General features: G+C 36.3%; 1 protein-coding gene across 1 annotated transcript in view; it reads left to right on the top strand.

The window, feature by feature from the left end:
- NBAS (neuroblastoma amplified sequence) overlaps nt 1-27,365 on the top strand; it is a 169,800-nt gene that overhangs the window by 82,628 nt on the left and 59,807 nt on the right. The window contains exons 40-44 of the mRNA XM_027641066.1: nt 408-545; nt 14,713-14,942; nt 20,302-20,412; nt 23,616-23,866; nt 25,875-26,209. Of these exons, the coding sequence (XP_027496867.1) occupies nt 408-545; nt 14,713-14,942; nt 20,302-20,412; nt 23,616-23,866; nt 25,875-26,209 (1,065 nt within the window). The remainder of the gene's footprint in view (nt 1-407; nt 546-14,712; nt 14,943-20,301; nt 20,413-23,615; nt 23,867-25,874; nt 26,210-27,365) is intronic.

Here is a 27,365-nt window from a genome sequence, read left to right as displayed (position 1 = left end):
TAGAGATTTGGCTGGTGCATTTAAAGGAAATTGAGCAAATGCCAGTGGACTGGCTAATGAGCAGGGCACTGGTGAAAAGACACATTTTCTTATTTAAAATAGAAGTTGGACCCAACTGACTGACAATTATAATGTAACTCAGAAATATGGATAATAACCTTGTGGTAAAGAAGCAGCAAAACTGTAGTTATAAAATCATTTTTGTTAGGTGTTTGTGCAAGGGGGAAGAAAAACACCATAATGTAGAATTATCTTTGTGTGTGGAGGTTACTGATTTACTTCTGTGCCAGAAAAACATAGTCAGAACTATTTCTAAATCACAGCAAGTAGCTTTTTAGGAAGTTTGTATGTTTAATGTTGTATGCTTGCTAATTCTTTCATCTAAATTTATGCTCTCTTTCTTCTAGGTGGTAGATGCCAACAAATTCTTTGAAAAGCAATTACATTCTGCGTTATCTCTCCAGCTGGCAAGTTATTACTATAGCCTGCAGATCTATGCTTGTTTGGCACCATGTTTCAAGGACAAATGCCACCCTCTCTACAGGGTTAGTGCTCTTTCTTTTTAAAACCCCATTCATTAATGTGCAGCATAAAAGCTATTCTAAAAAGCCGGTACATGAGTTAAGCCTGTTAAGGAGCTGATCTGACTTATGCTGTGAGCAGCCTGTTACGTTACGCATAATTATTCTTCTACAGTACTGTAAACAGACAAGTACTTCACAATTTGTGGAAGAGTTTTTGAAGCACAATATCAAGTGTCATTTTTAGGTAATAGCACTATCAGTCTTCAAAGTAGCTTATAAACACTGAGTAATAAGGAGTATAGTTTATACTGTCATCTTGCAATACTGTATGCAATGCGATAAAATACTTCCTAGTGAAAGGGAAGAGTCCATTTCAACAAGAGCAGTGCTATTCAGAAAGTTTCCATAGCCTTCCCTGAGGTGTGTTGGTTTGTATTTCAGTTTACATGCGGTGTTTTGAAAATTCATCCTCATTCACTGATGATTTTTTCTGTTTTCTTTGACAAGTTTCTCATTTTGAAATGGCACAGCTTTGCTCCTTGTCCATTGCCTGTGAATAAAGCAGTTACATGGTAAACTCCAAACTAAATTGAAGAGGTAACATACAACATTTCAGTAAGGCACGGATTGCCATTCTTCCTAAGATACCTGTGTAAAAGTTCTTCTTTGCCACTCCAGGAGAGCCTTTGTGAAGTTACACCAGTTCTTTCCTCCTGTGCAGAAGCTCTCTTAACCGGTTGGTTTTCAGCCTAGCTTTGAATTACAGCTAAAAGAACACTTCTGGTCACAAGTTTTCTGAAAAGAAAGACCAGTAATCACCACTGTGGCATGGGAGGAGATTTTTTTTCCGTGTTCAGAATGACTCCTGATTTACAGTGGAAAGCCTGTTTTGATATTTGCCCAATTCTGCAGTTGGGAAGCCTTTCATGTTCCTGCTGAGATTTGCATTTTACTGTCTTCTATTTAGAAGCTAAAGGAAAATGTAGCCCACAACTGGAAACTGTGCTGCTTGCAAAATATGTTGGTTGTGAGGAAAATATGTTGGTTGCTAAAATATGTGGTGCTTGCAAAATATACTGGTTGTTAAAAAACTTTCTTTGAGCTTATAGGTCTGTCTGCTGCAAGACAGCTCTGATGAAAAAAAGATTTGATTTGGTTTTTTTTTTGTTAGTTTAGCTTTTTTAAACAGTCTTATTTTCTAGGAAGCAGTATGAAGACTTTGAAAAGTGTAAGTCGTAAGAATGAGGACAGAAATGTTAGACTGAACTATTTGTGCTCCCATTGCCATTTAATAAGCAAAGTCCTGTCAGTGGCACCATGTAGTTGATCTCTTACTGATGTCATCTTTGACTTAATCTTTTGTTCCATCTTGGTAAAATACTGATAGTGATAAATAGTGGATTCCAGGTTGCTTGCTAAAAACAATATATTCTCTGTTTAAACTGCTCTTAAACAGTAGTTTTTGAAAATATGAGAAGATTCTGAGGGAACAGCAGAAGAAGAAAAAGGGGAAAAAAACCACAAAACCAGTATTGGATGTCCAGTAAGAAGAAAATGACATAGACAAATTACCTTCATTGTTACTAATTCCAAGGGTATCAAGTGAAAGAATGTCCCTGAAGTAGAAAACAAGAAGTAGAAACAGACGCTTTTCACCAATATAAACACACTTTTTTTCTTCAATTATAAAAACAACCAACTAAAAAAAAACCCCAAACAAAAAACCCGTACCCGAACTCCAGACTTAAATACTTGGTTTATACTGCAAAATGCTCATTTGGTTAAATTTACACCTTAGATGCTGGTAATAAAGAATGGCTCCACTTGCAAGTTGGTTTCATCAATGCCATACAAGTTGCTATCCATGGGAATAGACTTAGCTATATTTTTTATTTTTGTGTTTCCTAATCTGTGGGAGGAAAAAAAAATTGATCTCTAACTTCTATGAACATGTTACAGTCAGTTCTAGATGTCATTCCATAGAATATTGTCTTCTAACTCATGTCACTGGTGTCTTGCATCACCTTTATCTTCTGTTTGCCAAAGCAGAAGTGTGTCCCTACGTCCTTTAAGTGCCTAAGTCAAAGCTCTGCATTACTCTTAGAAGATCAATGAGTGCATTCTTGTGGGTAAAGGTGTTTTCCCCTGTTCTACATCTTTACATAGTCAGTGGAGATGTAAATCTGGCATTTCAGCCACACGCTTAGAAGGTGAATCCTCAAGATCATAGAGCACATATTTCTGTCTAACAGCACCTAAGTCACAGTAGGTGTGATTTCTCTAGTCCGTTTAATCAAGTAACCTATCAGGAGTCTCTAGCTGAATTTATACGAAGCTGCATAGAAGTGTAGAAAAGACCCCACTTCACGTGTTTCTCATTTTAAAATGACATTATTTGGAAACAGTAAATGAGTAGCTCTGGCATAATGGGAAAAATGTCACAACGGAAATGACAGAGGATATTGTTCTAAAGATAGTGGGGAGTATGGGGAGAGTTCCTCTTCCATTGGCTAGGACAGACTTTTAAGACTTGATAGTTAGTCAGGAAAGATATTTTGAAGGAATCATTGGGTCTGTTGCATGGAGGCTTGATTTTGTTTTTGTTGTTGTTTTAATTGTGACATGAAATACTGACAGCTAATATCTGCACATCAAAGTAGAATCATAAATTACCAGAAATTCTCATTACCTTTCTTAGTACTGTTGATGTCCAGAAGGAAATCAGGTTGATAATTTCAGTTTCTGATGAAGTTATTACTTTGCTTTAAGGACAAACAAAGGGATTTGGGTGTAAAGTATTGCTTTAATTTTGTGCCCAAGGCAATTTTGAATTTTAGTTGTTATAATAATATGCACATAACAGCCATAGTTTAGGGCATCTGAACTGTATTGCTTTTTTATCCTGAGGAATATTTTAAAAGAGCTCTCCAACCAAATAAAGCCACAGATAAAGGTCTGTAAGAATACTACCAAAAAGAAGAAAAGAAAAAAAATTTCCAGAAATGGACTGTCTATGGAATGTATTTGTGTAAGAAGACTCATTGCCCCTTGAGATGCTGTATTTATTTTTGTTTTAGGTCTGTACTGGCTGAGCAGGGATGGGATTAACTTTCTTCATTGAAGCTGTACTTTACCTTTGTGGCTAGAAGTGTTGATAACACTCTTGTGTTTTGGCTGTTGCTTGCTTACACAGCATCAAGGCTGTTGCCCCACTGCCACTCTGCTCACTAATTCTCAGTCTTGATGAAAAGCTGTACAGCTGAGGAAGAAATTTGCTGGATAATTCATGTTATTAACAGCTTATCTCTTCATTTGTCCTATCCTGGTGATCCGATAATGGACCAGAATAAATTGTTTACTCTACAGAGGAGTGAAAAAGTTTAATTATCCTGAGGTTAATTAATATGTTCCTGTCCTCATGCTAATAACCTGTTGCTGAGGTCTTTCTGTAGTTTTGGAGAGGATTATTTTACTGACCTCGTCTGGAAGGGCAAGCTTTTCTTGGAGCATCAAACAACAGTTCTAACAAATACTGCTAAGTTATAGAGGAGGATGGGAATTTTGCAGTTAGTAGCAGATGTGGAAAGTTGATGTTAGCAGAAAATTCTTACTTTTTTATTTTATTCCCTTACATGTTCCTTTTAATTCAAGAAAGTGAATTTGATTCCTGTCCTTTTGTGCATTGAACCGGCAATATGTTGAAATGGTAAACTCAGAGAGTCTCCTTAGTGATGCTTTTGTTGCAGCCTCGAGTTGGTGAAGAAGCTGGGAGTTCAGTTCCACAGAGTTAAGTAGCTTGATACAGCTGACTTTTTAGCCACTACGTGACTGGGTACATTTATACAGTGAACTTGAGCTCTGTGCACTTTAGCTGCTTCCCTTTCTGTTGCTTGCTGCTTTGGAAAGCATCTATCAACCTCTCTAAGAGGCAGAATTAGGTCAAAGGAAGAGTACTTTGAACTTGGGACTGAATCTGTTGGTCTTACGGGACTTCATTGTGCAGGCTTGACCTGGCTCCCAAGATGGTTCTCTTGGTTGATCTAAGGTTACAAATACAGTTCTGTTACTCCAGAGCAGCAAAGCTCCCAGCTATGGTCCATATGCTACAGCTTTAGGTAATACTCTGAATATAGGATGTTGAAAATAAAGACTTAATTTGAAATGGAAATTAGTAGTGTATAGAAGGCTGTATGCAGGAAGAGGGAGAGAGGCATATCTGATGGGCTAACAGATGCATTAACCATATTTTATAATGTCTAATGGCTTTAAGCTGATTACATGGCACTGTAGCACAGCTAGAAGTTAAGTGTATACACATGAGGTAATCCCTCACTGGAAATTGAATGCTCATTAAATGGTTGCATGTTGGCTTGGGTTTAATGATATTATCCTATCACATTGCTAAATTATAAACTTAGCCTACTAGAAATAGTATATACATTTTTAATCTTAAATTGGATTTTTGTGCATGATGTTTTACTGGAGTTTATTGACACCAATGTGCAAAACTGACAAACTGTGTCAGGTAGACTTGTTTCATTCTGTCTGGACATTCAACTTTTCATCCATGAATGCAATGGGTAGCACTAAGTCTGTTGTAGATGGTAAAATGGTAGTGCACTTTATTGTTGGCCTATGATGGACTTAAAACTTGACCTTTACTTTTACTACCATTTTAAGTCCTAATTCAAGCCCTTGTCTACTCTTTGGCCCCTCTTTCTGTTTGGTTAGTGATGTTGAAAACTAACAATTTTCCTTTGGCATTGTAAGTTCTCCCTGTTACTTCAGTGTTTGAATTTTCTCTTGTATGTTCTGCATCAAGTTCAAGTTTCTTTGCTGGTCTTTAAGTTGCTCCACTTCCTTTTCACGATGCTCTTTATGCCTAATACTTCTTATTGTTTTATGTACCACGCTGCTTGCTTATACACGTTCAGGTACTCATTATTACTTGGAGAGTGAATCTGTTTCATTTGGTGTATGCTTCTGTTTCCGAGTTCAGTGCATACCTGAGAGTTCCAAAAACAAAACTGGGATAGATTAGTGTATAACTCCTTGAATCTATACTATACTATTCTCTTTCTCATTGATCTTCCTTCGTGTGTGTGGAGTCTGTGACAGAGAGGAGAATCAGAGAAAAGGAAGGCAGTGGCAGAAGGAACCATTAACTGGCAGACAAAGAACTGATCTTGGGAGAAGTTTTTTTTTTTTTTTTAAAAAAAAAGAGAAAGAAAAAAAGATAGGCCAAAATATTTATTGATGATTTATTGGTCATCTTTTCTTCAGGTCATCAGTAAGGGATTCTGAATAAAAATCTACCCCTTGAGGACTTGCTACTGGCTCTCTCCTATCTGGAACATGGTCTCTAAGCTTTTACTTCTCTTTTCACTGGATTTCAGTTCTTCCAATCTATTGGCAACCTAAGCTTCCAGACTGGACTTTGGTAGGGAAACTTGTGGAAGTATTTGAAAAGATCTGTGTATATTTTGTCACAGGGTTCCTTTTGTCCATGTGCTCTTTGATACCCTCATAGCCCTCCAGCAAGTGAACAAAGTGGATTTTCCTTTATAGAGGCCATGCTGACTCTTTCCCACCAATCTCTTAATGATCAGTGGTCTTACAATTTGTTATGTAGTCTACCATCTTGACAGGGATGGACATTTGACTTGCTGATCTGTCATCCCTATGAGAATTCCTTTTACATCCTGTCTTTTCAGATGAGACTGGCACTCTGGCACACTATTTTTTTATAATGTTCGTTGATGCACCTTCACTTGCCATTTAACAGAATTTCACATTTGTTTTTCTTGAGAACTGAAGGGTGAATGCCATCTGATTGTGGTGGTGTGCAAGTGTATAGCTGACACTTTCCAGATTCTTCTAACTCATCTGGATCATATTGAGCTCTCTACCCCCCACACTTTCAGTGGTCAGGGCTGGCACAAAGATCTCGTGATTTACACTGTTATGGATTTAGCCATCAGTGCTCCTTCCACACCTTTTCACCAAGTGATCCTACCACTTCTCTAGCTGGCTTTCTGATTTTGAGTGGCTTTCCAGAACTTTTCTGCTATCAGCTTTACTGTTCTTTATAAGTCACTTTCCAGACACTTTTTAGCACTCTTAGTTTCTTCTGTAGCATGTCACATTTTGTGAGTTTTACTCATTGATTTGCTTATTGCTCAGTGATATCTCAACACGTAATCACACATCATTTAAAAAATGGGGAACTGACTAAACTGCTATGTCCAGAAGCTTAAAACTCAAATGAGCTCTCCTGAAGTAGCAGTTGTGGTGGTTAGTTTTGAACATCTTCTGGTATGATCCCTAAAGTACTTACTAATCCATCAGTTAGGAACATTACAGCCAGATTGTCTCAACTAGATTCCTTTGGTTGAGATGTGTTTGCTGTGGGTAAGGTAATGTTTCACAGATCCTCATCTTCCTTTGTTAAACACAAAAGATGACAAAATACTACCATTCTTAGTTAGGACCAAATAATATTTAGGTGACTCAGAAAAGATCTATTGTTAAATAGTTGTTTGCTACTACCTCCCAGCCCATTTCATTTCTTCAAGGTAAAGTGTGCTTATGGAAAGTGATCTTCAAGTGTTGCTTATTTCTGTTTCTCAAGGGTTATATGAGCCATTCTGTTAAATCTTACTTCTGGAAACAGAGTATTGTTGTTCTTTAGTCAACTGTTTAGAAATATTCTTTTAGAAAAGAGGATCTTCAAACCAGCCTTGCATATCAGCAGAGGGTTGAGGTCTAGCTTGCCTATGTTCCTCTGGAGATACATTTGTGGCTTTCTTGCAAGAAGGTGGTTGGGATAAGTAGAAATCCTTTCCTTCTCTCAAAGCATTTTGTTCTCTGGGAAACAGTACAAAGGTGACCAGCAGCTTTTTGAAGCAGTCTTACCCTAGTCAAGTGGCTTTATCTTCTCTTTTACATTTGTTTTCCGAGCTTCTATAACTGCCTTCTCTTTGCAAGCAGTCTGATTGAAATTTTCTAGTCATCTTAGAGCAAAAAAACCCCATTTTAACAAAATTTTATTCATCTGAGTTGGCAATATAGGTAACTTTTCAGACAGTGCTGAATTTCCATTGAGTGAGAGAGTAGGCTTCTCCATCTCTGTTTTGTAGTGGTTTGGCTGGTTTGATAGCGGGGTTTTTTGGTTTGTTGGGTTGGTTTTGTTTGTTTGTTTTGTCATCTTGGAGGATTGAGGCTAAATCTAGACTGACCTCTATATTTAGCTGACAAAGCTATTCATGAAAATGTACATCACAATAAGAGAAAGGTGGTCATGGAGAAGTCTGTTCTTCTAATCAGAAGTGCTAGCAGTCCCTGGATTAGGATGAAAAAATATCTAACTTCTCATATTTTAATACCTGTCAGGAAAGAGTAAATGAAGTGTTTTGTAGCTTGTGGAGTATATAGTTTTCAAATTGTAAATTAGTAAGACACAGAAAGTATTTGCACATATCCAGTCAAGTAACTGTGCAAATTAAAAGGATACGATATTGCACTTAAATTAAAACTGTATCATATTGCAGTCAAGTTTTACAAGTAGGACTGTGTGCTTATCCCAAAGTCTATATATGACTACAGCTACTGCCATATAGGTCGAGATTAAAGACATTCTAAGAGAATAGACAATAACATAATTTATTCAAAAAGAAAGCACTTTTCTCCTTTTTTTTGAAGAGAAAAGGGAGATAGACAAAAGGTTAGGATAATTATCTAAAGGGTAACATTATTTACTGAGAATAATGCTGACTGCAAATGGGAAATGAATCATATAATATGAATTTAGTAGGCACTTCACTCAAAACCATGTAGTAATTGTCTATTTTTGGAGGTGTTCTTTTGGTTCACACTTCAACCTTTTATATATCATGTGTTATTTCCACCAGAACAGCTGTCAGGTGAAATGATGAGATGAGATTTTTCTGTGTAAACCTGACTTATCAATGTCTTACTCAATAAGAGAAAGTCAGTAAGAGAACACAAGGTAGAAAATAAATTATGAAAGCATCTTCTCTTGGGACAAATTATTCCTCACTTGTTGCAATAGCTGTTGGAAATCAAAGTAAAAAAGTCTTTCTCTGAGGAGAAATTCTACATGAGCCAACAATGTGAACTCACAGCCCATAAAGCCAACTGTACCCTGGGCTGCGTCCAAAGCATCGTGACCAGCAGGTCAAGGGAGGGGATTCTACCCCTCTGCTCTGGTGAGACCCCACCTGTAGTACTGCAACCAGGTCTGGGGTCTGTAACCTAAAAAAAGATATAGACCTGTTTGAGTGAGTCAAGAGGAGGCTACAGAGATGATCACCTCTCCTACAAGAAAAGAATTGAGTTTGTTTAGCCTGGAGAAGAGAAGGCTCTGGGAAGACCTTATAGCACCTCCCAGTACCTAAAGGGGCTACAAGAGAGCTGGAGAGAGACTTTTTGCAAGGACATGTGGGGACAAGACAAGGGAGAGTGGCTTTAAACAGAAAGAGTGTAGGTTTAGATTAAATATTAGGAAAAAATTCTTCACTGTGAGGTGCTGAGACACTGGCACAGGTTGCCCAGAAAAGCTGTGGCTGCCCCATCCCTAGAAGTGTTCAAGGCCAGGTTGGGAGGGACTTTGAGCAAAAGGTGGCCCTACCCATGGCAGGAGTGTTGGAACTAGATGGTCTTTAAGGTTCCTTCCAACTCAGGCCATTCAATGATTTTATGAAAGCAGAGCATTAGAACAATTTGTTCAGCTCTTCAAACACAAGTCGTTTAACATAACTGTAGAAACAACTGCCTGGATAACTTTTCCAATTACTTTTATGTTATATTACTGAACAGCAACCTTTTGCCTTATTTTTTGATTCTTGCAGTAGTGCAGTGATCCAGGAGTGTTTATTTTATGCAAGTCACTCATATGCAATGAAATCTTAAAATATTGTTTCAGTTTTTGGATGAAATTCGTGGTGAAGATGGGAAGAGAAGCTAGGGAATTGAAGTCCACAGCTGCATTCCTGGATCTGCATAATCCAGATACACATTTTTTAGTAGAGTAGGAAACTGCTTGTTTGCATCACTCGTGTGATCACATACTGTGACGAGAAGCATTTTTTAAGAGTACAGACAGACTTTAAAATCATTATACTTAAATATACCTGAGACTTTAGAGTATGTTACAAAAACTTCTGATAGATGATTAAAAATCTGAAACAGAATATTGTTTTAATATCTGAATGTGTATGACCTATAGGTTTAATAATAGAGAATTTATTGCTTAGCTCCTCTCTACTTCATTTTTTAAGTAAGTTTGTACAATTTTATTCTGATTTATCTTTTAGGTTATAAAAGGTATTCTAGTAGGTATTCTTAAATGTTGACGTGGTGTGGTTTCACTTGTGGGTGATGAGCTGCTGCTTCCTGTATCCACTTCAAAAATGGTTGTAAAAGCTGACCCTGAACAAACCTGTGTTGTCACTCAACAATATATGTAGCTGCAGCAGTGGAAGGACAAAGTGTTGAGGTATCCTTGCACTTGAGTGATGTGACAGTACAGGTTTTATTTCTGAGATGCCCTGGTCTTCCATCTTGGCCCTACACTTGCTCTTTTTCTTTGAGCAGATCAGACGTGAGACAGCTGAGATCTGAAAGGTTGGCCACCCCACATCATGTGGTGCAGTATCCAAGTTAATGTACTCTTGACTCACAGCATGGCAACAGTCTCAGTTAAAGACAAGTGTCATTAATTTAATTAATGAAAAACTGTCCTGTGGAGAGATGGTGTTTACTTCTCAAGTGAACAGGCACATTCAGGATTTTACTTCTTGAGTGAACTGTTTCTTTCCTGTAATTTTTTTCCCCTCCAGTATGTGAGGAAAAGTATCACCTATATGTGCTTCACTTCATTCTTCTTTTCCTGCCTTCCCCTCCATCAAATTTGTAGCACATTGAATCTCTTGCTACACAGATTGTGGTAGTTGCTGCAAGGATTAGGGAGAGCTCTCCTTTCTGAAATAGAAATGCTTTCTAGAGGTGTGGTTTGGTTCCCTTAGCGGCACTGGCGATGGGCAACAACTAAAGGCGGGGCCATGGGCATAATACAAGTGTGTCTGCAGCAGGAATGTTACACCCTGCTCCGTGTTCTCCCTTGGGCATGTGCTGTCATCTAGTTTTGCTAACCATGAGGGTTTTGCTTGGTGTATGTGTCTCCCTCTCTGGCACAATCTCTTTCTAGGATCACTTAAAATGGTGTAGAACAAGTGTGGTGTTACAAAAATCTAGACCCAAGGGAACATGCCCTCTGCTCTCCCCTTCATATTTCTGTGGCTCACCACAGTTGTGGCTTTTGACCATTGCCAAAAAATCACAGTTCAAAGGTGATGGAAATGTTTTGCAACTTCAGTCCAGAAAGATCCACAAAGTCAGTAATGTATTTGGGAGGATTATGAACGGATTAGCCTCTGATGATCTAAGCAGTTTTTCTCATCAGTTTTTCTGATCATTTGCAGTCTCTAGATCATTTACATTAAAAACAAAATCAAAAGAATAATATTTCTTTTAGAACAATTGGAAAGGTTCTCAGTCTTAAAAGGAGAAAACAAGCTAAATAGCCTTACAGTGATCTAGTATCTCCATGACGTCTTTTTAATATTTATCTCTCTTACCGTAGTTGTAAAATTATTGCCACTTCCTGAGTAGGAGAGTAATAGGAGAAAAGCTCATACTTTTTTTATTTGTTTATTTGTTCCTGGTATGTATGACTGAATTAAGTCTTTTAGAGAGATTTGAAAGAAAAAAAATCAGCAACTTACCAGGAAAAGAAATCCTGGCAAGATTAATTTAGGCATCAGGGTGAAGAAATTACAAGATCAAACCCTCCTATCTCTTTTTAAAACCAGGGGTTTTTTTATAATGTCACAGTGACAGATTTTGATGGGCTTCACAGGTGTCACTCCCAGAGGGTGGTCAAAAAGAAATAACTGCTTTAAAATGTCTACTCAGGTCAACCTTGTTCCCTAGCTGAGGCTTACTGCTAATGGCTGGTGGTGCAGTAGGGATAGTATTTTGTACTGATCTGTGATGAGTAAATCATGTCTAATAGCATGAAATTAAATTAACTTTATGCTTAACTTTGTTTTTTCTATTCTGTCCAACTTTTATTTTTTCCTTAATTCTCAAACAAGGCCTCTGTCAGCACAAATAAAGTGTTTGCCCAATAAGTGAATAAAATGCATTGGCAGGTAGTTCATGAGGGATTACCCCTGGCAGTGCTAGGGACGCCTGGAGTTAAGGATCAGCTCTTGTGGCTTCTCTGGAAACTTACCCTGTTTCCTGCTGTGTGTTTGTATGTAAAATACCCTTCCTGAATGATTACAGGGAGTTCAAGTGTCAGAGGTACTGGAGATATTTATCTGACAAAGCTGAGAGATGGACACGTAGACACAATTTCTAACTATCTGAAAGACTCTGAAAAACCAACAGAGAGAATAGTGCTGGTTGGGGTTTATTGGTGTGGGTTTTGACAGGTAACATTAGAAAGGGAACAAGTTGAATATGGCTTCTTATTGGTCCTACCTGTCAAAATGAATTTGTATTTACACAATTTGCTTTAGAGTTTTTTATGTTTTTTCCCCAAGTGCCTGCTACAATTTGAAGAAAGTCCAAGAATTTGTAAACCCTGTGAATGCTGCAGTAAGAGTCAGACTTTACTGATTTTGTCACCAGCTGCTATTGGTAGCTAATTGTTATGGTCTTCTCAATTAAAAACTGTTAAGACTTTTTTGAAAGCTGGCAATACAGCTATAATGATCTTTTTTTGTTGTGTTTATTAGAACAAGCATCATGTCTAATTGAACTAGGAATCTAATGGATGTAGAAATAGTTGTGCTTCTCTTTTAATAACATGAATTATTAAAAATGTGATGATGTTAAGGAATGAATACTTAAAATTATAAAATACAAGTTTTGTGCAGCTCAATACCAAACACTTTAGTTTTCCGTTTTTCCTTTTTTTCACTGAACTTTTTAGAGCTTAATAAATACTGCACAAGCAACACTGTTATTTAAGAAAACATTTTAAATATAGAGAGGGAGGACAAATCTGAGAATGAAAACGTGTGTCATTCCAGTAAATGAGTTTTGTAAGCAACTGCCACTTGGGAAGGTTTGTTTCTTTTATAGATTAAAAAAACCTTAGTTAGTAAGTCTCAAATTAGATACCAGATAGCAAGAATATTCTTGCTTGAAGCAGACTGTGGGATTTCTCTAAGATAATTTTGGATTCACATGCTATGATAGTTTGGAGCATAGATTTTGTAAAAGACAAAAGGGGACAACACGTGATTGAAAGATTTTTTGGTGGCGAAGAGTTCAAGACAGTCCTTGGCAACTGCTTGCAGTAAAAACACTCCACTTGTGTTTTCTTAATCTAAATGTATAACTTTATCCTCTGGACTGAAGAGTTTACACTTTTTTTTTTAGGCTTACAAATGTATGGATATACATACATGGGTGTTCATACAGCGCATGATTCTGTTATTCTAAATCTATTGTTATTAAGACGTTATTTCCAAATACAGCGTTCCTTTGAGCAAACAGGCAGCATTGAAGAGTGCATACAGATGCTTTTAGGTAAATATAACAAATGGAGACTTAATGGAGAGAGAGGAAACCTAGCAAAAGAGAGTGCCAGGAGAGGTTTAGGTTAGACATTAGAAAGAAATTCTTGACAGAGAGAGTGATCAGACATTGGAATGGGCTGCTCAGGGAGGTGGTGGAGTCACCGTCCCTGGAGGTATTTAAGAAGAGACTGGATGTGGCCTTAGTGCCATGGTCTAGTTGACAGGGTGGTTTTGGGTCAAGGGTTGGATTTGATGATCTCAGAGGTCTTTTCCAACCTGGTTGATTCTGTGAAATTCACTCACACAGATTGTCAGAGGGACCTGTCTTTCTCAGTGGACTAGAAGTTTTATGCGATTATATTAAACATGTTTCCTTGTCTTGTCTCTTTCCCCATCTCCATGCTCTGTTTTCTAGTGTATCACATCGAGTGAGATACCAGGGTACATAACAAGTAGTGGATGGGTTTCCAGCTGATATAATTGTGTTCTAGAGGCACTGCTCTGCTTGTCTGTCTCTTTTCGGAGATTTTATTATTCTGTTATCAATCTTCTAAGCAGCCTTGAAAGAACTACAAATATTGTTTATAAAATAAATGAGTTTGCAATGTTTGGAGGGCTTCAGAGGAGTATCATGTGGAGAGGAGAAAGGATGCCTTGTAGCATTTAATGTGACTTGATGAGCAACCTGTCAACTAAGACTTGAAAAGAAAAAAAAAAACAATTTAGAATGACCAGCAAGTCATGGAAAAATTCAAGTGTGCCTCAAGGTTTAAACTTTTGTTGCCATGTTTTACCCTGCTGTGCACTCTCATTAATGTCTATAAGTTTAGCTTCTAATTTAGCAGAATCATTCTGTAATAAAAAACTCAAAATATATTGATACACTCAACATTTTTGAGATCACAGCGGTTGGATCAGTTGTTTCTTTTAGAAAATATTTCAACTATATTGGTGTCCCCAGGTGTTTTTTGGTGGCTCTTTTGTAGGCACTCCTTCCTCAGTGAGTGCCACATGTCACAGACTTCTTTTTGGCATTGAGCTTCCGATGGCTTCATTTTTCATGGAGTAGAGAAATCAAGGTATTGAGTGAGATGAGTGCTTTCATATTACAGACAGCTCTGTTTAAGTGGAGGTTACTAGACATAGCCACTGTACAGATCTTGAGATAATTTGGAATGTACGTGCATTCCTTATTGATTTCAAACATGTAAACTGTATTTGCTTTGTGTTCTAAATTTTTGCTTTGCTGCCTGGGTTTTTGACTACAGAAGTTATTGGTTTATAAACTATGCACTTGATGTGTAATTTTTAACACAGAAAAGTAAGTTTTATTTGTTTTTGTTTGTTTGTTTTTAATTTTTATATCATGGAATATTCTAAAGCATTCCAAAAGGATAAATTTTAATGTCATAACAAATAGCCCTTACAGAAAATTTGAACTTCTGTTTTACTTAAAGTTTCCCAGAAACAGAAACAAATCTATTAATTCTGAGCACAGTGATCCTTTATATATTGATAAATTTTTTTCAGAATTTGCAGGGATTTTTTTAGTTTGTTGTCAATTATTTTCACAGGCTGATCCAAAGGAGTTGATTCAGATGGTCACAAAGCATGTTACTCAGTATGGCTGTGCAGACTGGCCTGAAGAAATCTCCACTTTGGTAAATCAGCTGCAGTACTACAATGAACGACTACTGGATTTCACTCAAGCTCAGACTCTGCAAGGACTTGGCAAAGGAGTGGATGTGCAGAGATTTACAGCAGATGTACAGTATAAGAGAGAAACAATACTAGGATTGGCAGAGTAAGTAATATCTATTTTGTTTATTTATTTTAGAACAAAATTACTTTAAGCTTTACATCAGGAGAGTAAAATGAAAGTAATGCCGACCTTTAGAAGGGGTAATTTACCAGCTGCTTTAGAGATTTACACTATTCTGTAATGCTGCTACAGCTGGAGATTTTTTTTATTTGACTACTCAAATGAAATGTTACTCAAATAAATGGATCTATAGCTTTTAATTGAATCTCTAATTCTTTGTTTGTTAGCTGCTAATATTAAAGTTAATTAGGGATGAATGAAATCAGAGCACAGGTGGAGGTTTGATCTCTTCCTTTCATCTCCTTTAAACCTGCCCTTGCATTCTATTGAGGTATACCCAAGCATCATATAGTTTTTTAAAAAAAAGTTGTTAAACTGTATTTTACTCTTAATAATTTAGTTAAAGTTGCTGTATATCACTATACTCTTTCCCTGTATTCATTTATAAGTCCTGAAGCTTTCACCACGTATATTCTGATATTTGCCATGCTGTTATCTCACTTTTCAGAAATCCAGAATAGAAAAAAAGGAAAGAAATAGGATAGTACTGTCTTATCATTTAAAAAATACCTTTAATTAACATCTGCATGCAGGTACTTTAAGCTGTGAACAAGTCATGAGTATGACTTGAACTCTTTATGTTTTGAGGACAGTCAAAGTTGAATAGTTGCCATACTGTCAAAGGAAGAGTTCTCTGCAATAAGAAGCTTTAAATATAATTTTTAATCAGATTTTCAGCTGATCTTTGCATAAAGCTTTTGAAGAGCATATTTAGATGTTTGCAGTTTTCCACCTATGTAGCTAGTAGAATTTTGTTACTAAAAACCCTTTATATATTGAATAAGAATAGTTTTGTAACCTCAGGTTTTGAACACTACGCTTCTACTTTACATCTATAAAATCTATACCTGCACAGATTTTGTCACTGCATTAATAAAAATAGCTTGTGGTAATTTTTAATGTTTCTGTTGGAACTACCTGTTATGTATATATTGTTCACTAAGCATGTGTCTGTAGTATGTCACTAGGTAAATGTTGCATCCTAATATTATCTACTATTATTTAGTAACTTCAATGCAATATCCTTTTGTTATCACAGATACTTTGAGTGCAGGAAGTTTACTTATGTTCTCATCCATGAGTTCTTTAGATATTGTCTTTTGTAGAAATAAAGTAAATATGAAGAGAAAGTTCCTTAGAGTAAGTAGAGATAAAAACACAATATGAAAGAGTTTGAAGAAGTGAGGCTTCATAGCATGTGGATGAGAGTGGCAGTTCCATACTAGGCACTCACAAAGGTCCAATTAATTACTTGTTCAACTTGCAGCTTCCTTACTTTAATCTTCTCAGTGGACTCTTAATCTGCATTTTCTAATGAAAAAGATGTGCAAATTCAATGTAATTGTGTAGCGTATTTTTTCTTATTTTTAAATTAAGTGCCTCGTTTTTAATCTTTTATGAAGTGCTGTTTGAAGGAACAACACCTGGAAGAGATGGTATCTTATTTACAAAACAGCTTTATATTAGAATAAGCAATTTGCTAAAACTACTTAACCAATAGTTGTCTATTTTATCTTCTATATTTGGTGTATTGTATTTGAAGCTTATTGTGCATTATTTATCCAATATTTAAAGATCCAGGTGCCTCACAGACTTAATTAATGTTAATTCTCAAGCGGTTAACAATTTATCTGGGCAAAATAGAGCTAGAAAGTATTTGTAAAGAAGTTAGGGGAACTAGAGCAAGACTGAATGGGAATTCTTGAGTAGTCAGGTGAAGTCCCATGTAGCTTCAGGCCAATGATAGTGTTTTTTGAATTTATTCTTTTACTTGAGGCCAGCTTTTGGGTGGTGTCTTAGGTTTGGATTTTGTTTTGTGGGGTTTTTTTGGTTTGTTTTATTTTCATTCTAGTGCTCTGTGGTCTTAAACCCTTCACTGCTTTTTATAAAATGTTGAAATCAGAAGTTGATTTTAATATTTTAATACCAATTTCTTCCTTGCCTTATGTGAGCAATCTGAAATAATTATTCTGGAATTTTAGAAAAAATGACACGGTTATCAAGCAATCTGAATTTCATAACTTAGCATGTGCTTTTTGGGTTCTCAGAATGATTTTGGGGCATATGAAACATGTCCCTTTCTGGAAGACTTAACTAGAAAGTCTCGTGTGCAACCATTGTGTATACTTTTGCTATCCTGCTATGCCTGACTGCGAGTGTAGACACAGCCTGTTCTGATGCATTGCTGCTACAGAACTTAACAAACAGCTGAGGTCTTCAGTCTCATTTTCATGCTTCAAACATGAGAGGAAACTAAAGCCTCTTGGCTTAAATCTTCATTTCACTTCTCCAAGTTGTTTCTTGGGATTTTTTTAAACATTTTGGGAGGATGGGCAGCTGAAAAAGGGGATCTTATTTCCCTTTATTATGATTGAATCCAGTCTCATGCTTTGTAGCTGTTTGATGTGAACACAAAAAGTTGAAGACTTCTTGTGAGCAACAGAGGTTGTGTATGATACAACAGAGGTTTTAGAGAAGACAGGAAAAAATTGCTCTGAGCTGCCAAATGTTTATTTCTGTCAACTTGAAGATAGTCAGCAAAATCCCAGCTGAACGCAACTGCACAGCCATACTCTTTGATACTTTTGAAATTCATGCTACCACACAGGCAGGGTGGCTAAGAACCATCCACAGGAACTGCTTCTGATTGGTTTTGCACCAGTCTTGGTTGCAACAACACTGACAAAATACATCCAAAGTGTGCCTGTGCTGGAGCCTTCTATGGGGATTTATTTGACAGTCCTCACAGAGACAGGTAGTCAGGGCTGGGCATGAAGAGGAGTGTGTAAAAGAAAGTTAGAAGATCCTTTACAAGACAGTGTAAAGGATTGTATCATTTTTTTTTTCAGCTTTTCATTTTGCAACAACTACTTCTTTTTGGTCATTATTTTGACAATAAATAAATAGCTTGTTACTGTTCTTCATTTATGTGATATAATTTCCTTAAACCTCCATTGCTTTATGCTGCTTTTCCTGAATATCCTGTTGTCTTCCCCTTAGCCAGTGGTATACCTGCTGTGCAGTTCTTGCAGAAATCTTCATCCTCACTGTAACTAGTAAGCCCCTTGTTGACAGTACATCAAATGATTTCTGGAAAATGCAAAGGAATGTAAGGTTGTATGTGTTGTGATTTGGCAACAGCTGTTCTGTATCCCTGCTTAAAAAAGATCTACTTCTATGAGCTGAATGACCACTTGCACAAACTGTGGCTACCTAATCTAGAATTTACAATGTAGGGTTGTCATGGGACATGTTAATGTTAAAAAACAGGGCATCTGCCTCTAAAGGATCAGATAACTCTTATGAAGTATTTTAAAAAAATTTGGGTCGTCATCCTCTTATACATACACCATTGCCTGCTGAGTTAAAAACTCTTCTGTTTTCATGGAAGTATTGAGTCTGGTTTCAAGAGGTAGGGTATGGGAAGCCTTGCTGGGATGGAAAATCAGAGGGAAGGTTCTGTAGGCATCGGAACAGAAGAGACAGGAGGATAATGTGTGGAATTTTTCTCTTTTTTTTTTTCTTTCCTTTTCTTAAATGTGCTGTAGTAAACACTTTTATTTATATTAAAATATATTTCTCTCCTTTAATTTTGATGCTTGTGTTCTTCCTCCTTTACTTTGTATACATGTTATTCAGTATACAGTGCCTAATGTTTTTCACGGGTTGTCATAACCTAGAGTCATTACAAGAGGGTTGTAGATGTTTAGCTCTTTTTGAATTTTGTTTTTGTATGGTTTTGTTTTTCTGTTTGGTTGGGGTTTTTAGACCATTAGAGCAATAGTTATAATCCAAAGGCTTTTTGATAGCTGGTTGTGAAGATTTTTCAGCATTTCTTAGCATTTTGCTTTTCTACTCAGCATTGTATATCTCATTTTAATTCTGCAATATCTGTAGCAACTATCACAGTGGAATGTAACGTTATGTTGGATTGAGCATCTAAATACCAGAATTAAGTTGTATGGATGTGTCACCTGATTACCTGAAGTGGTGAGGAAGTCATAGACTCTAGCTGTCAGTGGTGTTTAATACAGATCAAGATATGGTATAGATATATGTTTGTAAATGACAAAAAAAAAAGAACTGGGAGGACATGCTCTCTAATCTGTAGGTTTTTTTCTGTTCTCTTTTTTGTACTTGGATCCTGCTGATGGTATAGAAAATTTAGGGAGCAGACTTTGTGAAGCCGCAATTTAAAATATCTAAAGAAGATGTTAAACATAATAAGATAAGGTCAAGTTTATGGAGTTAACATGGGTCATAAATTATTATAATTTTTTAAACTAATTTACTGACAGTTGCAATTATATTTTGTAGTAGTTCACGTTGTGTAAGGCTTTTTTCCTTAGGTGCATGTGACTTTAATTAAAGCATCTAAAACGATATGGTCAGTGGTATTCACATTAAATACATTTTAAAGAAGTTGTTTGTGGGAGGTCTATTAGGAAATAATTACAAACAGATAGTGTTTTTCTTGGAATCATCTTGAAGAAAAAAACCCCCAAACAACCAAACCAAAATCAAAACCCAAAACCCCAGCATCAACCTTAATAGGATTGCTCCTATGCCAGCCTAAGAATCATTTGTGTGTACTTGAACCATACTAACTTTGGTGGATTAGTAAAAACTAATATGAAGTTAATTTCAGGCTTTCATAATTTAACAGATTCTCCATCTCTTATTTTGTTAAGAAGATTGTACAATAACAGAAAAGCGGTTTTTACTATTTCTAGGACATTTACAAAGTGACCTGGAGATCTTCACAGCTTCTCTTAGTGTAAAATTACTAAAAGTGTTTCTGCCTGTGAACTTTGAGGAAGAGCTTTGAGGACCTCTTTATCCATTGTGCTAAAACACTGTAGGTGTTGCAACTAAATGAAATAAGTGCTAACTGTGATGTGTTACATCCTTCATCACTTTTTAATTGAAATGAAATGAAAACTGAGATTTTTCTTTATCACAGAGGCTAAGCAGAAGCTACCATTGAGAACCAAAGTGTATGTGGAGTGTGGAGTAGGTGCCTCTCTTTGGAATATCTCTGTAGTTTTTTGGGGTTTTTTTCCTTCTATTTTTATTTTTCAGAATGGAGCACCAGGTATAAGCAAACACAGAAAGACACACTTCATGTATTTTTTTTGTTTAAAAATTATTCTAGTTTCTTGGTTTATGAAAAAAAACATTAAAAAGAAATAATTGCTTTTCTAATGTAAATATTTATTTTCATGTTATATCTCATGGGACTTAACTTTTCCTTATTTTCTTTCTGTCTGTTCTCTGTAAGAACACTTGAAGAAAATGTCTACAAGATTGCTGTGTCTTTGGCTCAGCGATACAATGTTCCACTTTGGGAAGTTTATATGACCCATCTGGAATTTTTATTCACCGACAGTGGGTAAGTTGTCTGCTCTGCAAATGCACATACAATTCTGTTACACAGAAAGAAGTACTAACCTGTGACAGAATTGAATTATGTTGGGAGTAGAGTTTGATTTGTGTGTTCATTTGTCTTGTGATAGTATAGGAAATTTTATATTTTCTGTATGATGCTTTTGTAGCCAGCTGTGAAAATAGGTGTTACAGGCAAGGATAGAAGTCCATATGTGTTTTATTGTTCTTCAAAAATATTCCAGGACTTTTGTTTCATTGTTTAGGTTTCCACAGCTTTGAATGCTTAGTTCTCTCTTCCAATAGCAACTTATCCTGTCGTTATTCCTACAGTCCCTTGGAATATGTCCTGAAACTTGATAGTTTCTATAGTTTTGGTTTTTTTTTTTTAAGAGGTTGTCTATTTATTGACCTCTCTCCTACATAGTGGCAAAGGAAATAAATATATTGGAACTTCCCTATTTGCATTATGCATCTGTTCGTCTCGTTTTCAGTTTTTGATAGAAGCACTTTTTTTTTTTTACAGTATTTTTCTTAACTGTTCTAGCCTCCAAGATTATGGCAGACCAGAGCTGGCACTGGTCTGGCATGAGGGGAGGGATGCTTTTAATTTCTCTTCCAAAGTTGGTTCCAAGGCCTTTATTTATTAATTTATTTTAAACTTTGGCATCTTGTCAATCACGTATGTTTTGCCCGCTGAAAGATTGTAAAATGCATTCTATGGAAGACTAAGCTACTTGCCTGAATAGAACATGCAGATGACAGTGATGTAGAATCCCCTGTGTAATGCAGCAGCTCTTCTCTTCTGACAGACGTGATCAAATCAGTTTGGTTTGTTTCGACTGTTAAATTGTGAAAGCAGCTTTAGCTTGCAGCAGTGTTTGTACCTCTCTTAACATTAACTATTAATTAAAAAACATTTTATAAAACATGAGGGATAAAAAACAAAGCCTGGTAGATATTGGTGCATTATCTGAGAAGATGAAATAACAGTCTGAGATTTCCTTTGCTTCCTCCAGAAAATAGAGAAGTCATACCCTCTAAATTTTGATGCTGCTAAATTATTTACTGCTTTAAACAAAACAGATAGTGAGGCAACACTGAGATGAATATGAAAGAGCCAGCTACTTTCTTTGGGAATAGAATATTACCTAAGGTATTTTGCAACATTTTCCTATAATTTTCTTTATTCTTGTCCTCCTTGAGTTAGTATTCATAGAATTCTGAACTCACTGAGTAACAATCTTTTCCCTAGTGAAATTCAAAAAAAGTCTTGAAAATTGATGTGTAATAGCATAATACGCTGCTGAGCATGTTTTTGTTGTATCATAATCTCATTTTAAAGTTGATTGACAGCATATGACCATTACGATATATTTTAGTCTTGGGATTATGGCATTAATAATACATACCTCATTATACATTCGTTCTGAACTGAAAAGAAGTTTATTCTAAGACTTAATCTCTTTAACCAAATATGCAGTATTTCTATAAGCCACCTTACATGAGGAGAAGCTCAAAAGATGGACTTACGTAGTTTGTATTAACTATTTCTTTGACAAAGAAATATCACATGTTTTTCTGTGGAATATGGGTCTGCTGAAAATTGTTTAGAATGACATTTTTTAAAATTAAGTGGAAATTTCTTTATTTTGAAAAATCTGATCATATTTAATTACCAAAATTCTATAAAATGTATTTTATGATTTCAGCAACAGGAAATTTTATGTTTGCCTCTCACAGAACCCCTTATTCCAGAATCTTTGTGAATAATACGGTGAACCCTTCCTATCCACTATCAACCCTGCCCTAAAAACACAAAGCAAACATCTGTTGATCCTGTTGATAAAATTTTATGCCCAGCCAGCCTTTAGTTTCAACTTTGGATGTGAACAGAAAAATATAGTCAGATCACACCCTGCAGATACATCAGGTCCAAGTGTCTGTTTTGCCTGATATGAAGTGTGAATGATGCTTTATTTCCATTTATGGTAGAACCCTATATGGTACAACAATTAACAAATAACAAGAACGTAGAGAATTAAAATAACTCTTGCAAGGTTAACAGCCTAAATGGGGTAGGTTGTAGATGTAAAAATAACTCAGAAGTATCTTATTTTCCTTCAGAAATCAGAGAATAATTTTTAAGCTGAGAGGGTTGTGGTTTTGGTATTTGCTGTAAGAAAATCATCTTTAGGAATGAAACTGAGATATGTTTTACTTGGATATCAAAGAGAAACATGGACTTACGTGCGTCATGTGTACTCAGGGGAAAAATGATGAAGTTCTGATTTAATCAGTTTTAAAGGTAGAGGAAAATCAAATGAAGATCAGATTTCCAAATGAAATGTACTGCCTAACGTAACATGATTGGATTCTGGGGAGACTCAAGGTAGTAGTCATCTGTAGGTTACTTCTTTTCTCAGATTTTAGGTTAAACATTCCACTGAGAAAGGTCTTAACTAAAGATGAGACTTCCTTGATGTGCACCCATTTTTCTCCCAACTGAGGGAAAAAAGGAGTGATTATCTTTTACATAGTCAGCTGGAAACGTCTGAATTCATGCTATGAAAAAGCTAACGTATTGTTTTCAAAAGAGTCAGGAAAAAATTTCCTGAAGCAGTGAGACTGACTGAGGTCAACCCGGGGTTTGCTGATATTTTCATAAGCTTTCGTGGATGACAGTTCAAGGAACAACTTGGTAAAACTGTCAGACAAAATATCCTAAGCATGAATAAGTGTCAAATAGATTAACTGGTGGGCAAGAGCCAATTTTCATTGATAATATCTCTCGAAGTATGCACAGGTACTCATTAACTACAGAAAATAGAATATAATAGATTGGGAAAACTTCTAACTGGGCAATAGGATCTTCGAACATCATTCCGCCACAAGTGGTTGGTTTGTTTGTTTGTTTGTTTAATAAAGGCTTCCTTTACACATACCCTGGATGTATTTCTACTTTTACATATAGCTATACTTACCTTTTCAATATTCATGACCCTTAATCTGCATGTCCAAGTCAACAGATAGCAGGATCAGGAAATAGAAGAGTTGCTTAACTTTTGTTTATAGAGAATAACAACTATCTAAATATTTATGAATGATACCTTAAACAAAGGAAAGTATTGTCCTGTCTCCCAAGTGTGCAGCTGAAGAGTGTCTCATGGCACGTCCAGACCTTTAAACAAAAGTTATTTCTAAACGCAGGTTATCGACACTGAAAATAGAAGAAAGAGCACAAGGTCTTGGACTCTTTGAGACTTTGAAAACCAATCCTGAAACCTTACATGAACACATGGTTAAATATGTTTACCCAAGTATTGAAGGCCAGGATCACCAGCGGTTGCTTTATTATTTTACACTCCTTGAAAACTGTGGTTGCTCAGAAGTGGTGAACCGTACACTTAAACCTGAAACTCACATCCGACTCCTGAAAAAATTCAAAGCAGTTGCACCAGGTAGGAGAGTACCTCTTTCTTTTCTTCATCTCTGTATTTATTATTCTGGTATGTAAGTGTTAATATGATTATGCTCAGCTAGTGTATACTTTCAGGTAATTGTTTTTTCTCAGAGCACATCAGATGAATGCAAGTAATTTCATAGTCTTATTAAGTTCCTTCTGTTTGTATTACTGGAAATCTGTTTGATCACAGCAAGAAAAAAGTATTTAAAAACAGATTTCTGTTGGTGACATGAGTTAAAATTATTGTCACTATTTCACGGAATTTTAAAATAAAAAATACCAACCTCCTACAGCATAATTTTTAGTACTTCAAATTTAACATGAAAGATACTTAAGACAGTTTACCTTTTAAAAGTCTGAACTACAGAATAAATTAGGAACTTTAAACATTTTGTGGTTTTGATTGTCTTAGTGAGGATAATTTTTTTGTCTTAGAATATTTTTTGTTGTCTCTTATCCTTGATGTTACTTTTTGCTTTTGTGGAAGTACGACATCTTCATCGTACATTTTCAGATAATGCCTGTAAAAATGCACTACTGCAAAGGACTCTGAAATTTTGAATACTAGTTTCAATTTGGTTGTTATTCAAGTACTAACAGTATCTTGCATTTCAGTTGTCCGACTCCAAATCCAGTTTCAGAATGAAAAATATACACTGCATTGCCTACTGTGGGGATGAATTAATTGTTCAGTACTGGAACGTCATTTGTTTTGGACACTAACTTTGCTGCAGAGTTTGGAGACATGATGCATATGAATTCATGTATTGCAGAAAGAAAAAAGTCAATAATTTTTGGAGAGGAGGGATAACCTTCAGTTCTTGTTGATATTATTCAACACTCAAGTTCTATGATGCTTGTCAAAGAAAAATCTGCCAAAAAGTTATTTTAAATGTTGCTCAAAAAAAAAAGTCCTGGGACCATACATCAGACATAAATTAGTCACTTAGTATGGTAAAAAATTAAATCTATTGTACTGCACACACTTAAACAAAAATCTCAGTGTTCAGCATGATTTAGAGATGGATAGGAGTCCAGAAACAACATCAAAGTGTTTACAGAGGTTACAGACCTGAAGTACATGAATAAAAACATGGCAGTAGAAGTCAGTTATTTTAGGAATTATATGATACGAGATTAAAATAGTATTATTGCTAGAAATACTTCTGTTGTCGCTAGATTAATTTGCAGGGGTTTTCTTCCTGTAGGAACCAAAGTAGTAACAGGACTCTTAATTATAGATACTGATGTAAATGTATCTACATGTCCTGTCTCTAGGACATGTTGACCTTACTTAGTTTACTTGGGATTAGTGCCTTGCATTTTTTTGCCAAGTGGTAAATACCAATTGTAGCATGATCAGAATACATATTTTTAAATTAATGAAGACTTATTTCTTGAGGAACGTGAGGGTTTCTAGGCCTTATATTTAAATAATAGCATGATTCTCTATACTCTATATGTGCTCTTGCTTCTTTGAGAATCTACTTTTTTTAGTTTGTATCATAGAATCACAGAACAGTTTGGGTTGGAAGGGTCCTTAAAGATCATCATGTTCCAACACACCTGCCGTGGGCAGGGACACCTTCTACTAGATGGGTTGCTCCAAGCCTCATCCAACCTGACCTTGAACACTTCAGGGATGGGGCAGCCACAGCTTCTCTGGGCAACCTCTTCCAGGGTTTCACCTCCTCACATTGAAGAATTCCTTCCAAATATCAAATTCCTTCAAATATCAAACCACCCTCTTTCAGTTTAAAGCCATTCCCCCTTGTTCTATCAATATATAATGTTAAAATACGTTCCATGGATTGAGAAATTTCACATGCGCCAGGACATCATAAAATCCCACTCTGTCAGTATGTAAGTTTGTAAAAGGGGATGGGTTAGAGTCTTTCTAGTTCTGCGGATACTAGTGTAGTACTGATTTTTATATACATAATTGTAGAGTTTGAGTGATTTAATTGTTAATAACTTCTACCTCTTCCTCCTTTTGTCACTAGGTCTTAATTACAAAAAACTAACAGATGAAAATGAAAATCCTCTGGAAACACTGGAGCCCGTCCTTACAAGTCAAAATATCTTATCTATTTCCAAACTGGCTCCCAAAATTCCTAAAAAAGATGGCAGCATGCTGTCATCAAGCTCTGTTTATACTGTCTGGTTACCAAAACTTTTTTGGAATGGTGATCACCATCTCATTAAAAAGATACCAGAAACCATGGATGAGTGGCTACATGCATATGATATGTGTTCAAAATACTTCGATAGACTTGATCCAGGTGATATTGTCACTTTCATTGATGAAATTACCTTTTCTTCAAAAGCTGTCACAAAGGTAAGCAGATATTTTTTTTAAGAATTTTAGTCCTCAGGTGAGGCACAGTTCATATTATCAAGAAGAAAGTCTCAGCAAATGTTATATTTTTCATTTTATGTTCTTTAAAGATATATTCATGAACCTACCTTCCTATTCCTACCTTTTCTTTATATGGCTGTCATTATATATTAAAAAAAAAGGATTTTTATTCAGTTAGAGGAGTTAGCTCTGTGGATAAGAGAGTTTTTGATGGAACCCCAAAGTCCCTGTGTTCCTGTTCAACAGAGAATAAGATACTGTGTATTTCATAGACTCATAGAATGGTTTGAGTTGAAAGGGACCTTAAAGACCATCTAGTTCTGACCCCTTTGCCATGAAGGTTTGCTGCATTTTTTCCTTATATCTAATCTAAACCTACCCTCTTTCAGTTTAAAACCATTTCACCTTTTCCTTTCACTACATGCCCTTGTAGAAAGCTCTCTTGTAGGCCCCATTTAGGTACTTGAAAGCTGATCTAAGGTCTTCCCAGAGCCCTCTACTTACTGAACAACCCCGGCTCTCTCAACCTGTCTTGATGGGAGAGGTGCTCCAGCCTTCTGAGCATCTTTATGGCCTCCTCTGGGTTCAGTCCCACTGTCCATGTTTTCGATGGAGATACTAAACAGTGCCGACCCTGACGAACGCCACTTGTCAATGCTCTCCATGCACTTGGACATTGAGGTGTTAATGCAACTCTTTGCATGTGGCCATCCAGCCAATTTTTTATCCACTGAGTCAAATCCTTGTCTCTCCAGTTTGTGTGCCATTTGTCATGCAGGACAGTGTCAAATGCTTTGCATTTACCGGTAGATGACATCAGTTTCTCTTCCTTCATCCACCAGTTTCTGATGCAGAAATGTCATTGAGTGACTCAACTTTCTCCATGTCCCAGGTAACCAGTTCTCCCATTTCCTTCCAGTGAGGACCCATATTTTCCCTGGTCTATTCTTTATCACTGATATACCTATAGAAGCTTTTCTTGTAGCCCTTGACATCCTTGGCAAGATTTAGTTCTAACAGCACTTTAGCTTTCCTAACCTGATCCCTGGCTACTGTGACAATTTCTCTGTATGTCTGGCAGGGTACCTGTCCTTGCTTCCACCCTCCGTAGCCTTCCTTTTTGTGTTTGAGTTTG

Source organism: Corapipo altera, unplaced genomic scaffold, assembly GCF_003945725.1.
Source record: "Corapipo altera isolate COAL_440 unplaced genomic scaffold, ASM394572v1 46, whole genome shotgun sequence".
In the NCBI taxonomy this organism is placed as follows: domain Eukaryota; kingdom Metazoa; phylum Chordata; class Aves; order Passeriformes; family Pipridae; genus Corapipo; species Corapipo altera.
This window is presented reverse-complemented; position numbering and strand designations above follow the sequence as displayed.